At 36.4% G+C, this 18303-nt stretch overlaps 1 protein-coding gene across 1 annotated transcript in view; it reads right to left on the bottom strand.

Annotated features, from left to right (window-relative positions):
• Positions 1–14772: 14772 nt before the first annotated feature.
• Positions 14773–18303, bottom strand: part of LOC121425340 (rab3 GTPase-activating protein catalytic subunit-like) — a 29681-nt gene continuing 26150 nt past the window's right edge. The window contains exon 23 of the mRNA XM_041621372.1: positions 14773–18213. Within this exon, the coding sequence (XP_041477306.1) occupies positions 17938–18213 (276 nt within the window). The 3' untranslated portion in view covers positions 14773–17937. The remainder of the gene's footprint in view (positions 18214–18303) is intronic.

Below are 18303 nucleotides of genomic sequence, written 5' to 3'. Positions count from 1 at the left end.
ACTGATATAACATTAGCAACAGTAAAGGAAAGACTATCCCCAGCAAAGCGCAATCATATAATCTTCCTTATTTTTTCTTTTAACTACCTTTTTCCCAACAACTTCGCCGGTAGCAGTGCCCTGCCTGCATATAACTGGCGCCAATCAAGAATAATCAGCGCCACCTTAATCTAAATCGGCGCCGGACAAGAATAATCAGCGCTATTTGGTTATAAATCGACGCCATAGCAGTCAAGAACAATCGGCACTGCCAGAGTCTTAACCGGCGCCGATCAAGGATAATTAGCGCCACCTAAATCTAAATCGACGCTGGACAAGAATAATCGGCGCCATCTGGTTATAAATCGGCGCCGGTAAAGAAAAATCGGCGCTGCCTAAGTTCTTAACCGGCGCCGATTAAGAATAATCAGCGCCACCTATATCTAAATCGGGGCTGGTCAAGAATAATCAGCACCACCTGGTTAAAAATCGGCGCCAGTCAAGAATAATCGGCGCCTCCTGGTTCTAAATCGGCGCCAGTCGATAATGAATTGCCGCTGCCTGAATCTTACGTGACGTCGGTAAAAATAATCAGCACTACTTGTTTTAATCGTCGCCGGTAAAGACAAATCGGCGCTTCCTTTGTCTTAACCGGCGCCACCTAAATTTAAATCGGCGCCGGTCAAGAATGATCAGCGGCCCTGATTCCAATAAATAGGCGCCGGTAGAATAATGAAGAAGGGCCTATTGCCAACCGAATCTAGATCGACGCCGGTCAAGAATGATCAGCGGCACCTAGTTATACATTTTATTGTTGAATGGTCATAACGAATAACAAAGCTTATCGCATGCCCTTACAGAGTGGACTTGTTCGGGACAGTTGCCCACAGATGTCATGAAATCTTTAATTTGTTATTAAAAAAATCCCAGAATCATTCAAAAGTGTAGAGCAAATCCTTTAATTTTGATATTATTTTCCAATGCTTTAGTAAGAAAAAGTCAGTCACCTTTCTCCTTTACACATTCCACATCGCATTGTGCAACCTCTTTGGCCTTTAGTGTAAGACAGCTACTATAGTGTTTTATAAAGATGATTCGATATTTTAGTCCAAAACTTTGCTAAAACCCGTTGCTTATACCGGGAGTGTATAATTACGCAACCAGACGTATATTCGTTAGACCTTAAACCACTCAATATGATTTTCAATGTATAAATACAGTTTGTCAATACCTTTGTTTTAACGTTTAAATGTTTACGCCATAAAATTTGATTTATTTTCATCTTCCATGAAGTTAAAAGTTATTCATCTGATCACTCTGGAAGAAGTTTAAAACAAAGATAACGATACCTGTAAAACTGGAGAACTATTTCCAAAGCTCTGTCTTGAAGGATCTCTTTCTGAATTCAGGTCATAAGCATTATATCCAGTTTCATCAAATAATTAGATAAAAATTACTCATCATTACAAATTGCATTAGATTTAGTGAAAAGCATCACAATATATATATATAAAAACTTTTTCTGTATAAAGGCCTATTATACATCATGTACATGGAATTTGAATGATGATATATAAACCTGGATTGGTGATGTATTCCAAATGATTCATGATGTAGTATCATTGTATATGCAGAGGCGTCGATCCGGGGGGGGGGGTCGATCGCCCCACCAATGAAAATATTGGGGGGGGGGCAAACATATTGTTTTGCCCTCCCCCAATAATTGCACTTGTGCAAAAATACAATAAGATGGTAATGTTACGCAGAAATCAGCAAGCGAGATTGAGCTACACAACTCGTTCTTTATTTAAAATCGTGCTCAAATTGTCCGCTTTTTCAGATTGGAATATAACAATTTTCAGCTCGCGCTTCGCCTTCGCATCATTTCTGTAGCAAAACCCCATACTTTTCATGATTGAATAGGTGAATAGAATGTCCCGTTTTCAGTTCTGAACCTCAAAAGTACTCCCGCTTCGATTTGCAATAATCTTTTGTTGGATATAATCTTGTTCTTTTTTAAAAACGCCCAAGTTAAACTGTCATTTTTTTTCAGATCGAAATATCAAAATATTAAGCTCGCGCTTCACGCTCGCATCTATTGTTTTTTTTAGATACCCATCTTAATCATTGGTACCAAAAATGCCTAGAATATCAAGCTTTCTGGTCAGAATATAAAGAAACTTCAGCTCGCCCTCGGCACTCGCATTATATGTGTAGTGAGATATGTATCCTCCTCATGAGTTACTACAAACAGTCCTAAACAGGCACCTTTTCCTGTTTTCAGGTCAGTATACTATACAAAATTTCAGCTCTCGATTCGCGCGCGCATTAATTTGTCGGTGAGATATGTGTCTCTATCTCATGAGTCATATAGATAAATATATATTTATGCATGTGTGCGTGTGCGTGTTTGTGTGTGTGAGGTTTGTTTGCCTTTTTGTGATCGAGCGCCTTTGGAAAGTTGATTCATGATTTTGCCCCCCCCCCCCAATCTGAAAAAAGGATCGACGCCCCTGTGTGTATATATATATATAGTAACAAAATAGTATCTCAATTAATATACAAAAGATATGGCCTCATCGCAATAAAAGGGTTAGTACACGAGATTTTGAAATCGCACATAACATGCATAATTTGTGTTACATTTGCTTGTTTCTTTCTTGAATAAGTTTTTCAATCTCTCTATATACATTGTATATGTTTTAGAAAGATTATATGTTTAAATTGATGTATATTTTTTGTTGTATAAGTGGACTTCAGGGAATGGTTGTATACAGGAAGGGGGGGGGGGCAAATTCCCGATCAGCTGTTGTGAAAACACATTTTTTCCTTAACATTTCATGAAAACTATGAAAAATGTGCAAATGTGAGATGTGCACCAAATACTTTTATAGCTCGGTCCGTTATTTTTTCAAAAATATGTTCGAGTCTTGCACTCCCCCCCCCCCCCGGAGATATTATCCTACATTTTGAAAGGAATATTTGACAGGGTCAGACTTTACCCCTTTTTCAATATTTTCTTTTATGGCGCCGGTGAAGTGCAAAAATATGTGCGCCGCTCGGCAGTGCGCACCCCCTTTCGCCAAAAGCTGGATCCGCCTATGGTATCCGCATAAGATAAAACATAACATTCCAAGTCTCGTCCATTCTTCTCCCATGTCTCCCTTGTCTGTTTTGAGATTTTGTTTCTAAAATGCCCAAAACAGCAACTTTCAAAAAAGGGTATAAATTCAGTGTTTTTATTTGTCTCGGGATTAAGAAAGGAATGTGTCAATCGTAGAACTGTCGATTAAACAACACAGTGTTTAATCATTGGGTGGAATAATAGACATGTTGGTTTTACCGTATTACTCTGAAAGTTCTGACAAATAAGATGTAGCCAAGTATTCAGGATTAACAACTTCACCCATTGTCAGAAACTGACATTACTCCCTTGCTTACCAGCATATGGTAATACTTATTAAAAATATTGGAAATGGTGATGATTTTGAAAAGGGTTTTTCTTTTTTTTTGTAGAAATTATTAACATTAAGATCGTCGACAGAGACCTAAAATATCATATATCATAATCGTCATACAATTTGCTGTGAGTAAAAACAAGGGATGAGGTCATTTTGTTCACCCTAAACCATTGACTATTTTTGTCATATTAACTTATGAAGTCGTTTTGTCGCATACATTTTTATCAATCATCACGATCATCCGAAGTTACTTCGTAAGTATCACCACTACTACCATAATTAAAGTGTCTAAGTTTTTGCTTGAAAATAGTAATTTGCTAGGTCTTAATCAGAAGTTTGCCACTTTCTGTTTCAAAAGTAAATAATTTATTAAGCATGATAAGAGTTAAGATATATTCAGCGAGGTGAAATGGAACATGGAAATTCTAGTGCAAAAAGGCGACTGCGACTTTATTTTGTTTATGTTTGAAAAGAGGATTTCAAATCCTGCTGAGAATCTGAGTCCACAAAAATAATAAACCCAAGTAAGCATATAAATTCACAGAAGATTAATTGCATAAAAGAGGTAACGTGATGTCGCGATCGACGTCTGATTAACTCAGAGAATACCATAGAATTCAACACTCGAATGCATTTGTGTGTCACATGGTGGAAAATGGCGCCTTCGGCGAGTTGCGAGTTTCCCTGCAGGCACCTCTAGATGTAACACATCAACGATTATGAAGGGAATATCACAGCGCCACGTGATGTGTTCACAGTGTGTAATACATGTGAAATCTCCTTCACACTGTTAAAATACACATTCAATTTTGTGAATCTTATACTCACAGAGTCAACAATGTGAGCACAGTGTGAACACTCTGTTTGACAATGTGATCATCGTTCTGTGATCGTTGTGATATGATACGATTAGGACATGTAGGACGTAATTACCTTGGCCGTTACTTGTTCAACCGTAACGCGAAGCTCTTTGATTTTTCATGAAACTAGCTCCCCCGGGTCCCCTCAACTGGGCGTTGTCATGGTTGTGGCGTGCGCCTGTAATCCAAGCTGTGGGGGAAGTTATAAATTGATGCAGAGGCTCGAGGTTCGAGCCCTGGTCACGTCTTTCGGATGGTGACGTTAAAGGTCGGTCCCAGACGTAAATAATCATGTCTGATTGATACACGTCTGACAAAACTCAAATACACACCCTTCACTTACGAAAAAGTTGTCCCGACCTTAATTCGTACACATTAAAAAAAACAATGATTTTCATGAAAGGTCGAGCGCGATCACCGATGATTCGCATGCGCAATAACCCCGTATATCGTTCTCCTGACAAAATTACTGCAATGATTTGAAATCTACGTTGTATAATAGGGAGCTAGGAATTGATGTGCGTGTGACTGTGCGAGGGAAGAAAAGTATCATCCTGCCACTGTGGGACAATTTTTTTTTGGTAAATGACATGGATGACCTTATTAAGCCATGTCTAAAGATTTAAGCTTCCATAATGTGAATTATTTAGCACTAAATTTCCAATAATACAAAAGTGTAGTGACACTAAAGAACATATCACATTTCATTACCATTGTATCACGGTTACTGAAATGTGATTTAAGGTTCCTTGGTCATTTTTTGTGTGTTACATGTATTAGATTTAGCCATACCCTCTTGTTATTGATTTGATTTTGTTTTTCAATTAAGGCCCTTCGACCTCCAATCTTAAAATTTTAGAAAAAAAAATCGAAATTTAATAGGTGGTGTAACAAATACACCTTTTGTTTCTAGTTCCTAGATCAGCATAATTATTTGCATATAATAACGCAGATTCAATTTTTTTTTACATCATTTCCGATCAACGATTATCCACTTTTAAGATTTTTTCGAAAGATTTAGGCATATGAAACAAAAAAATGTAGGGACCAGACGTTTTTAATGAGATATTTTGAATGCAGACTTTGAGCGCATATGTCACTCAATATGTATTTCATGATATCCCTTCTTATTTTACCTGACAGCTGATTAACTCTTTGAAAATGAATCATCTTTATATATTTTCGAAAATTAATAGGTGCTTTAAGGGGTCAAAACAGGTACACTTCTTTGTTTCTAGTTGCCAGATTAACATAGTTACATGTAATAATGCAGATTTAAGTTTTTACAATAATTCCGATTGACGATTATCCGCTTTTAAGATTCTTTCGTGAATATCTGAAGCTTATCCGTTTTATGGCAGCAAATTAAATAAATGAAATCCACCAGAAAAGGGAATCAAAAACTTCTGTCAAAAGTAAGACGATTTATGAAATTAATTGAGAATTACTTGTTGCAAACAGTTGACATACTGAAATGTATTTGTTGCATTCTACCGCGTGAACAACCCCCCCCCTTCCCGTGGTGCGTGCGGGTGTATATTTGCTCTCGTGTCCTTCTACCAATGGCATGATTTCATGATTTATAGATCAGTGATCAATTATACTAGTTTAGATACCACCAGGTGAGCTCAAAATCTTTGTTTGTTACTTCAAAAGAATAATCTTATCAATTGGTCATTAATATCTATATTGAAGAATAATTTGTTAAATATGTTGATGCTATTAACTAAAAAAAAACGACAGTAAACTTCAATTACTAATTCGATTACAGTACTACCGTATGTGGTGTAGTTAAGTTAGTGACATCAACAAGTGAAACCGCAGTATACCTTCTAAATGTTGTTTATCTCTATAAACCAGGGAGATATCTCTTTAAAAGGTGATTCCACCTTGTCTAAACCCTCCAAGCGTTTTATTACATGATCAAGAAACATAACTCGATGATTTATAGGCCTAATGTTCTCTCGCGCGGTTGGGAAACTGTCTCACTGTAAAAAAAGGGTCACTAAACTAGGCCATATTGGGAAGTCAATACCTTTGATGTTTACTTACAGAAACTTTTAAAGTATTTCAAAATTCACTGCGAGCGAGTGAAGCACATGTGTTGGTGCATTTCGCTATTATACACAGTTTCAAAGAAGGTCATTTAAGGTCATTGAGATTTGACCATGTTTTGTGTATTATATTAAAGTCTTAATTAACCAAGGTTAAGTTTTTGAAATGTCATCATAACTTAGAAATATGGACCTAGTTAATGAAACTTGGACATAATGGTAATCAAGTATCACTGATACTAGTTTTGCGTAAGTTTAAAGATCAAAGGTCATTTAGGATCAATGAACGTTGACCATATTGGGGGTATTGTCTGAAATGTCATCATAAGTATGTGATTATAGTTTTTGAAAAACTTAAGGTTGATCAAGTATCATTGATCGTTTAGTGTGAGTTTAATTTCATATGATCGAGGTCAAGGGTCATTTAGGGTCAATGAACTTTGACTGTCTTGTTTTCAAAGTCAGCTCTGCTGATATATTGAATCACAAAAGCAGGCGAGAATGCCAGAGGCACTCAAGTTGTCTTAAAACTGAACATGATAAAATATTTTTCTTTTAGAGTGGGATATGAATTTGATATCTATTATGATATATCCACTATACATATATTTTTCCATTATTTTTTTTGAAAAGAAAACTACATTTTAGTAGTGTGAACTTACAAACTCAAATCATCACCAATATTTTATGCTTTTATTTAAAGTTAGCGTCATCTTGAGCATCTTTTTTGAAAAATTCCAGTTGCGTGTGGCATTGTCGCGTTTATTGCAGGGGCCGCGGAACGGTTTTCAAAGTATGTGTGAGGGGGGGGGGCTGACCATGCTAAAATCACACACAATCATACTTATGGTCATTTTAACGTTTTTGTACACGATTTTGGAAAAAAAAGTGGGGGCTGAAGCCCCCCCCCCGGTTCCGCGGCCCCTGTATTCGTTGAATCATGCACGGGAGTAGAAACTCTCCAATAGAATGCTGTACAATATTTAAGATTAGAAGATGCCCCCCCCTCTCCGTAGCTGTTTAAGTATGACTGTGAAACGGATGCCCGATCTCCTTTCAATCAGTCACTTCATGACCTTTAAGCGTCACAGACAATGAGTTACATTAACGGTCCTATATGATTGATGATCGAATTATTGTTGACTTCTATTAACTTACAATGTCAATGCACGGCCAAATCTATAAGTCCACGAAGAAGGTTTACCACATAAGTACATTGTTAATGGTTAGATTAAAACATAAACCTCTTCAGAAGCAAGGATGTCGCCATAAAGCTTGTATAACACTGGATAATGATACCATCATCATTGATAATGAACAAAATAGATGGAAAATGACATTACAAACGTGATGAATTATATTTGATTTATCAAACTTCCTTGAAGTGCGAAATGTGGGTTTATTTTTTCAACCTACCTATTTGCCACCAAATCATAATCAAAGATTAAATAGCATTCATCGGACGACGGTGGTATATACAAATGCACATCATCTGGGTATCATTTAATGATAATTACACAATTTCTATGACAACTTTACGATCAATCAAATCAAACGATTTTAGTAGTTTTAAACTGTTATTTCAAATTTGTTATTGTATGTTTTGTGAAACGGTCCCCTGATCTTCGGTGGTATGTCCAAATGGATGAACCTGTCAAGTTACACACTCACTAAATATTCAATTTTATTGGAAATGGCAAATACTTTTTTCCTTCAATAATGAAATGTTTCTTTTTTTTAAATCATTATTGGACCTTATTTTTCTTATGAAATATCAAAGAGTTCCTGCGCACCAAAAGCTAGAAAATTGAAATAATTTATAGAACGCACGTATATATTATATTACAATATCAAACGAATATAAAGAGTGACATCATTAGCTACCTCTGTTGCACAACATCTGGCGAGGTGCACAATATTAGTATGACGGGGGTGTGGGGGAAATAAGCGAATATTGAAACCGAGATACTTATCTAATTACATCCAATTTGGTGAAATTCTGTGTTATATTAATATTTTTCCAAAACAATTTACAGATGTAATAAATTTGGCCTTGATTAGAAAGAGAACGTCACGATGTAACCTCTTAAAGGGGAAGTTCAAATAAGAGAAAAAATAATGAAACATATTGCCGAAGGTTAGAGAAATATCCATCAGAGAATAAAAAGTGACGTCATAGAGAGCAGCTTTCCTAAATATCGTATTAATTACAGAAACGTAATTTTCTCAAAAAATTGCAATGGTTTTTACCATACCTAGTATATCAATAATAAAATCATTTCATACCCGTTCCTAAAAACGAAGCCCCCCCCAAAAAAAAGTCATCACGAATCATTTAAAAATGGAAATTTATGCATTTTATAGGACATAACATTTGGGACAGCTGCTCGTTTATGACGCCACAAATCCCAAATTTGAAACTCTAATAACTTTATTAATCTGTAATGGATTTTCCTCAAACCTTCACCGATATTTGTTATTATTTTTCCTGCTATTTTTACAACAAACTTTTCTTCTCGCTGAACTTCCCCTTTAATGACTATCGAATATAGTTATATGTAACCTCCAGCTCGTATGTCCATTGATCATGCAATCTTGCTAAAAGGAAACAAGATTGCAAACAAGTAATAATCCTTGATAATGCAATGTCTATGTAAGTTGTTAATTTTGGAATATATTAGCCCTTTTTTCATCTTCAACCTAAAAAACAAGGAAAAAAGGAACAAGCATATCATTAATTTGAAAAAACAAAAGCGAAGGAAACCTTATAAAAAGCGAGAAAAAAGAGAGAGGCATGAAAATAATATCTCACTTCCTTTTGACCTCATTTAATCCTAAACTCAAGAACTAATCAACCATAATAGGCCTATGTGTAATCTGAATTCATTTTTTACGATTAATCCAATCTAAGATTGTACATTCCATTGACAAGTCACAGACGAGGACATCCATAAAGAGCAATGATTAATGTTTAATTTATCGTCACTGATGTCGTTTCAGCCATACATAGACCGATGTTGATACCAATGCTAAATCAAGGCTAAACAAAGGACATGCTGTGGGTTTGTATGTGAGTTGAAGGAGAGGCTGAAACATTGGAGGAAAATGACAGTAAGATAGGAGTGAGAAAGGAATGGCAGAGGTAATAATGGCAGAGGTAGAAATGGCAGAGGTAGAAATGGCAGAGGTAAAAATGGCAGAGGTAAAAAATTGCACAGGTCAAAATGACAATGGTAAAAGTGGCACAGGTAAAAATGGCAGAGGTGACGACGACATAAAAGAGAGAGCCGCAAAATTAGTCATAAAATTGTATTGACCTTGAACGGACTCTTGTCGACGAAATAGGCTATATAGTTGATTACATATTATTTGTGTTGTTTTTTCCATTATTTTAGATCTATACTTTTTCAGTTGATATGATTAATCTCAAATATTGTCTTGCCAAAATGATTTCAATTGTAGGGAGTGATGAACAGAATTATCTTGGGTAATTCGTAATTAAACAATTAAACAGTAAGCGCCACCATGAACCCACAGAAGTAGTAAAGTTCTGGAATATATACATCGAACCACTTGCACGCGTTCCATTCATGACATTTTCCCGCCTTTAAAAGTTGCTCGTCAGTGTGAAGAGTGTCATATAAAAAAATCAAAAGGTGTGTATGATCATTGATTATAGATAAGAAACCTTCTGTATAAAACTAATTTGCTTTATCTTCACATCGGTTACACTTCGTAATTCCAAAGGTTCGTAATACCAAAACACGTAAATTGCCTATACCTCGATGTTCGTTAATCCGAAAACGTAAAAGGGTTCGTTAATCCGAACATTTTTGGCGTTATTCCGAAAGTTCGATAATCCGAAAAAGAAATAAGGTTCGATGTTCCGAAAGGTCGTTAGTCCGAAAACGAAATAAGGTTCGTTGTTCCGAAGGTTTCTTAGTCCGAAAACGAAATAAGGTTAGTTAATCATTTAGTTTTCGGACTAACGAACCTTCGGAATTACGAACCTCATTTCTTTTTCGGATTAACGAACCTCATTTCTTTTTCGGAATTAAGAACCTCATTTCTTTTTCGGACTAACGAACCTTCGGAAGTACGAACCTTCGGAATAACGAATCTTCGGAATATCCGAACCGTTGGAATAACGAAGCTTCGGAATTACGAATGTATGCGCTTCACATCATAATGGATCCGAATAGTTATTGATATGTCACGCATAGTTTTATTATGTTATTGATGCAATAGCAATTATGGTTAAGTATTTTTCATTTTTTTCATAGCAATAACTCGTTGCAGCTGTTTAGTTCAAGTACTGTAGATGCTATAGGTTCCTTAACTAGTTTCTATCGTAACGGTCTTTCAGGAGCGAAAGTTAATTTATTTGTCTGTTGAAGTGCTGACGGTATAAGAAATATTTTATTTTTTTTTTAAGTATATGACATTTCATTTGTTTTTTGTTACGCGATATTAAGAAAATGACATTTCATTTGTCTTTGTTACGCGATATATGGGAAAGCTGCTAGCATATGAAGTCACCAACAAAAATTAAAATTCAATTAACTTTTTTTTTTAATCTCTCGGTTCGTCAAGTGTTTCTTTAGTGGTTCTTATGACGCGAAATCGACTTTTTCCAAGAGCAGTTATAAAGATTCACTGAAGTGCACAAATATTACTCCGCAATCCTTTATGTACATGTAGTACAGATCACAATAAAAACAGATCTCACCCGCTTCATAAAAAAACTATAATGATACCCAGCACTTCGGAGTATACAAAATTATTTTCCTTTTATCTTATTTTTTTGTTGTCGTTGAGTTTGTTAAGTTTTATGTGCTTGTTGACGTGTGAAAGAGGCCGGAGAATTGAATTCAGAAGCTTTCAAAATAGTCGTCACTGTCGTGTAACGGTATGGACCTTCAAACTTTCTATCATGATACCGTCCTCTTTTTATGATCGTTCTCATTATTTTTTGCATCATGGTTGCAATATTTGAACGCATGCGCAGTTTTATACATTTAGTTGTAACGTGACAGGTAAAATAAGTTTTGATTTTTCTGATATCTTCGTAATAATTTCACACATGAAAAAATCATGAAGTTACTTTTCATTTCTCATTTTCTTTCTCATTCAAACCCTGGCCTGAAGTATATCGGTATGCCTATATTAATTGATATTTCTTTTTCCTCGTCCAGCTCCTCCTTCTTCTATTCTTCTTCTCCTTCGGATTCTTCTTCTTATTCTTAACATTCTCCTTCAAATTCTTTCAAGTTTCTTTACATTCATGACATTTGTCATATTCCTCGTTTTTTTGTCTATTACAGTCTTATGAGGCAGGCAAAATGCCAACAGAAATCCTTAACAAACGGAATAATTTGTTCCTTTTTTTTCCAACCCCTTCTTCGCTCTCTTCATTCGCATTCTGAGTGTTATTGTCCATTTCCCAGCACTTCATCGTTAAATAATTTGATAAACGAATTAATTTCAACCACCCATTCGAAAGTTCGCGCCTCCAGCATTATTCGTTTGCGTATGTCCATTTTTTTCTATAGTTTATATCCTTCTAAGGATTTAGGGTCTTGTTAATCTTATCATCTTGTCCAACAATAGAATAGAAACGAATGGAGGTATGGAGGAAATGAAGAAGTTTGTATACAAACAATCCTTAGCATGGTTGAAAGAAACAAGTGGTAAAGGGTTTTAAGGTGTGGCAGGAGAAGCGGCTTAATTCAAGACAGCGGAAAATCTAATAAAACTAATAAAGAAAATAAGGAAATAAACATCGAAACATCTGATAGCAAAATTCTTTCGGATTAGTTCTTCAAAGCAGGAGGGGGAAAACAAAGGGGGGATGAGAAAAAGATTCCCATTAAATCCGGGGGGGGGGATTTTTCAACAAAATCTCTGATCGAGGAAACTATAACAAAGACAAGTCCCTGGAAAATTTTCAGGAGGTGGGCGACTAGAGCAGAAAATGAATTATGAACGCTTTGTATATCATGCAGACGAATAAATAATCAAGCCAAAAAATAATAATTTGCCATCATTACATTTGCCTGCATTACTTCGAGATTTAAGACATACCCATATCTTGTCCCAATTGTACATATTTGGTATGATGAACTTAGGGTCTTGGGAACGATTTATTTATTAAACTGGGGGTGCTGATGTCAATTTGAAGAGGAAAAAAGGTTTTCACTACAAAATGGAAGACACATCGGTCCAGAGAAATTTGACAAGCACCCCCCCCCCCCAAAAAAAAAAAAAAATCCCTACAAAATGAAAGTAATGTTGGTTAAAATTTTCCATGTTTATACATCTACCAGAATACCGGAGGGTGCTGCCTCCACTGCAAAAACTCCGGTGTTGATTTAATACCAGCCCGGAATCTATATGTCCACACCAGAGAAGTGTAAACCAAACCAGTTTCGTTTTGGTCTAACACCGTATAGGTGTTTATACAACACCATTTAGTATCAAAACAGCAAAGATTCCGGGCTGGTGTTAAATCAACACCGTAGTTTTTTGCAGTGTATGGAGAATAATACCCGCAGACACTCAATGATTTTTTTTTTTGGGGGGGAAGGCTTCAGCAACCCCGCTTCCCAGGGCCATGGATAGACTTTATTTATTCTTAAGCTGATGAGAGTTTTTCTCTTACCGAGATCTCATCTTCTATTTTTAAACCAATCACATTCTTTGTCAGACATGTCAGATGTCTTGATTTAAGTTTTCAGTATACCATTTTGATGTGTTTCATGTATTTCAATACAACAAGCTATTTTCGGTCTGACTATACGTAATTATATCTATCATTCATGTCATTCAAATGACGAAAGACAAAATATTTGTATAATTCTCTGAATAACGGGCGCGAAACTCGAAAGGGAAAATCCCATATATGAATAAGTGGTCATGATGAAAGTATCAAAATAAAGAATCCTTACAAACTCTTTATCGATTGGTTGGAATTACGAAAATCAAAAAACATCTAACTGGAATAGTTCCAGCTTAAACTAAGAAAAAAGCTTTCTCGGCTTCGGGACAATGACACAATTCCAGGGTTCTTTTTATTCGCTTTCTTTTTATATTACACTTCTTGATTTTGTTCGATTGTTTGTGTAAATAAAAGGAATTTTCAAGCACTGAGACTGCGAGATCGTAATAGTTTGTTAAAAATCTTCGAAGCGGCTGGTAGAGTGTATCCAAGCGTTTCCCTTACACCAAATCTATTACGAAAGGTGAACAGCATCTGTGGGCTATTTTCTGACAAAGAAAACCTTACAATTCGAAATTGCTCATCCCTATTGAAAAGACTCTCCTCGATATTTAGGTTGTTTTGTGTAAATAGTGGTGATTTAACTCTGAAGGCTGCAGTGTTTGAATATGAGGTCAATAGGAAATTACCCAGGGAGCTGAACACAAAATTAGTTTGGTGTGAATTTTGTTACGTCTGATAAAAGTGTTTACTTTCACGCTTTCAAAAGTTTTCCGTTTTGAAGTACTTTGCTCTCCCAGCGAAGGATCATTTGTTTCCTATATATATTTTATCACCCGGAGGTTGAAAAAATGAAAGGAAATGATTACTCTCTGGGTCTGAGTAATTTAAATCATGAAGAGGTATTGAGAGCGTTTCACCAAAAGTAAGGTGTCTTTGACAACCATCCTTGATTCCGATTGGCCGAGGACAGTTCCCATATTAATTGTCGAATAAAACAAGTGTAACGCCTCTGGAAGTCTCGCCTGCGTTACACGATTTGATATACCAGCAATGCTGACTTAAAAAAAAGACTATTAAATAACTATTCATAAAAGAAAACACTCATATGATAATAAAATACTATGTCCATTTACCCAACATGACCTTTGACTATGATCATGTGACCTCAGACATGTGCAAAACAACTCGATTACCCTTATGAACTACATGTGTAGATCCATAAACTTTTAAAGTTTTGATGCCAATTCAACAAATTTTAGACATAATGGAAATCGTGAACTATTTTAGAACTAAAATAAATGGTGATGAATAATACGAAAATCCAAATGGGAAAACTACATGTGTGGCCCACTGCAGTGGCTTGGTGCAACATACAGACCAAGATTTCTCTGTGGAATAGTGGTACTCTTACAAACTGCCTTTAAAATCCTCATCGCCATCATCATCTTGATCAAGGTCAATTAATAGAATCATTACCACCATTATCATCACCATCCACATTTATCATTTACATCATTATTCTTCTCATCACAAACATCAGCAGCAGTTGGAACACCAGCAGCAACAACCTTATTACCACCAAATTTCTACTCCTCATCATCATCATTGATAAATAAACATAGCTCCTGCCTATTAATATCACAATCATACAAATCATCTTCAGTCTCTATATTTCATGACCATAATGACCAAATCATTTGCGTATTTTGGTATTTATTAGCACATAATACATGAATATTCATTATATATTACAGGTGTGATCATACATAATTTTACACATCTAATAATTTTTTTGTGACACGATGGTTGTATGAAATAAAATCATTTGAAAGATATACATGCTCTTGTATGATTTAAGGTAAAAAAACTTTCTAGAAATTGGTAAATAAATATGGGGCAATTATTTGCATCCAAATGATGAAAATACTTGCCTTAAGGAAATATGGAGCATAAGCTATTATCCTGTAGTTTAAAAATGATAATGAATACCAGTAATATATAGGTTCACATGAATATATCAAAAATTAAAATCCAACTGGTTTAAATATATATATTGCATTATAATTGTGGTATATCATCAGCTTGAGACAATGTCTCTTTTCTAGAAACAAAATAATGTCTTCTACCAAAAAGAATAAGAGCTATATATATCGTATTTACATGTGATCGGCTTTTGGTTCTGAACCTTGCACCGCGTTTACACGCTGTTACAGCTCGCGGTGCAGAATCGACTCACGTGTCAAAAACCTGAAATGATACGCACACCAACAATATACGTCATAATAAAGACAACGCTGGATCCGTGCGCTTACAACTACGTCACAATGGTGAAGTAAATAAAATGCGCACTGATTGCCGATGCAGAATCAGCTTTCTGCTTACACGTAGTAAAAAAGCCAATTCTGCATCGGTTCGCGGTTCTGAACCTACTACTTTGGTGGTGCAAAATTGTCGATTCTGAACCGAGAGCCAATGCAAGGTAATCCCGTTTACATGCTATAAAAAAGCCGATGCAAAAGCAGATCACATGTAAACACGGTAATAGTTAGGAATAAACACATTGCACCTTAATACAACTTTAAAAATCAATGGACATTCTCTCTGAATGAGTAGGCTAAGAATCATTATAACCGGTCTTTACTTTGAAATAACATTATTCTCAAAGTACCATACAAGCAAATCAGCTGAAGTGACCTGCAAACTATTATTTTTTTATATGTGCTTTGTATTTGATTTATGCTTGCTTTTAATAAATTGTTCAAATAATGTAATGTGACCATATCTTGTTCCAAAATTCATTGAGGGCATTTTCAAGTGAATTTGAGACCAGAACCTTTTCATTTCTAACCACTATTCATGATTATGTTCTAACCCTTTATAAGGTGTTAGCTGGTAAAAAGCAACTCCATTTCCTCCTGTTGCTAAACCACCTTCATTTTAATCATAAATGTTACTGTGACACAATAAGCCTGAAGAGGGCGCTAGTTAGAATGAGAGGCAGAACCAGGGGATAGGGGATGAGTGTAAAAGCCCAGGGTCTCGTTTCATAAAGACTTGTTGTAGTAACAAATGCAGAATTTCTACAACAAATTTACCATCAGCCAATCAGAAAGAAGGATTTCAGTAGCTTTAAACTGTTATTGCAAATTATAATAACAAGTTTTATGAAATGGGTCCCCGGTCTGTGTGTGTACTTGTTACCAGGCTTTAGTTTGTAGGGGCTTGATGAGGATGCCAGGGACAAATCATTACATGATGTCAAGAATGGACTCTATCGAAGGAAATTAATGACTTTAGGCTCACCAATGTTCCGGTGATAGCTGAAAGATTAATGAAGGTGATGACAGGCCTCCAACAAGAGATTCATCTGATATACCTTGTCTATGGGCAGAGTGTGGAAGAGGAAATCTAGCATCTTTGGACAACCTTCTTGAGACTACGCTCAGCTGATCTCAAACTCAAGCAGAGTAAATGCCACCTGTTCTCCTAGGCCATGTTGAAGAATCGGATGGCATCTCTACTGATCTAGACAAGATGAGGGCGATTGCAGACTAGTGCTAGTTGTTCAAGGATTTGCTGAAATTGCCCCATCTCTACATGCCATGATAGCAAAGTCAATGGAGTGATAGCTGTTGTTTGACAAAATACGGTTTAAGAGGGTGCCTTTTATAATAAGGGGCAGGGCTAGGAGGTTGGGTAAAATGGCCAAGGTCTATGTGTGGACAACGGTAACTGTTGTCACAGGAGTGCAGTTTAGTTCCAGGATGCAGTTATGTAACATTTTCCTCTGTGTATTCAATGTAGGATGTGCACATAAAATGCTTGCTTCTCCAGTATAATTTGCCTAGCTGTTAGGGTTTTGGACACACATGTGTTGTTTTTTGCTATAAAACAAATATGTACTGCTCTGCATTCGGATGGCAGTGAAAATCACTCCCTCAATGCCCTTCATACCAACCCTTCTATCACCCCTCAGCCAAGGCCTTGGGGTGATATAAGGGTGAATATGAAATGCACCTTGGGAATGATAATTTACACAGTCAATATTTGTATACTGTGAGTCAGAGCAGGCATGCTGAATGATTGCTATTGTGTGTTACATTCAGGGTAGGAAATAATTTTTATTCTTAAGGGCTTTTTTCTTTTCCACATTCAGGCGATTACAGAATTAGGGCTATTTCTTTCATTTTATGGGCTACTTTTTAGGGGTAAAAAGTACTTGTGCAGTAAAAGCAAATATTATTCTTCTGCCACAGAACAGATCTCGGGTTGACTCTAGAAAGAGTGGTTTCCCCAATGCTTGCAATTCGGGGGAATTTTAGAGGCGATTTGGGCTTTCACGCTTAGGTATCTCCTACTGCATGAGATCAATAGTAATGAACATCCCTGAATGCAATTTTGATATCAATGACAATTCAAAAGAGACTAAATCCTGATAGACAAAGGGCAAAGTTGTGGACTTCAAAAAATGTTATCACTAACAAGTTTAATGAAGCAATGGCAAGAAGTTAACCTAGTTGAAATGACATTAAAGAGCATCTAGTACCTTACATCATTCAGTCTGCCCAAAACGAAACTCACACTAATTAGCTGTAAGAATATTGGAAGCTTCAACTCTGAACATTACACTCCGATAAGTATCAAGAAACATGGCGTCAAGTCATGTTAGATGTACATGTATAAATGTGAAAGGTTTCATCCTAACGCAGTGAAAAATATCAGAGGTGGTGTCAAGTCATGCTGGCTATATGACTGCTGGAGGCTTCAACTCTAAATCTTGCACTCTGATCAACACCAAGACATAAGGGTGCCAGGGAAGACCAAGGACCTGTAAAGGAACCCTTGGGGCCTTGACAAGGCCTTCACTGGAAAGAAGTGTCCTCTGTGAATGCTCCGGCAAGTCTGAAATCATCATCCAGCAGCACACAGTACATCCTCTGGGGCGTCGGCCTGGAGTACGGGGCTGGGCGTGGCACCGTGCTGCGGAGGATGAACTCTCTGCCAGCGGGACGAGGGAAGTCTGGGACGGATGATGATGATCCGCCACTGATCTTGTCCTTGTCTGAGATGGGTGGTGATGAGTAACCTTCACTATTGTCTCCCTGATCTAATGAGTCATCAGTTAGCATATGTGCAGACTGGAAAAAGAAGTGTCAATGAATTTATTAAATTCTAAATGGATTAGGTAATCTTGCAAAACAGAGCTGAGCGGTTCGAATTACTATCAG

The sequence above is a fragment of the Lytechinus variegatus genome, chromosome 1, assembly GCF_018143015.1.
Source record: "Lytechinus variegatus isolate NC3 chromosome 1, Lvar_3.0, whole genome shotgun sequence".
Taxonomy (NCBI): Eukaryota; Metazoa; Echinodermata; class Echinoidea; order Temnopleuroida; family Toxopneustidae; genus Lytechinus; species Lytechinus variegatus.
This window is presented reverse-complemented; position numbering and strand designations above follow the sequence as displayed.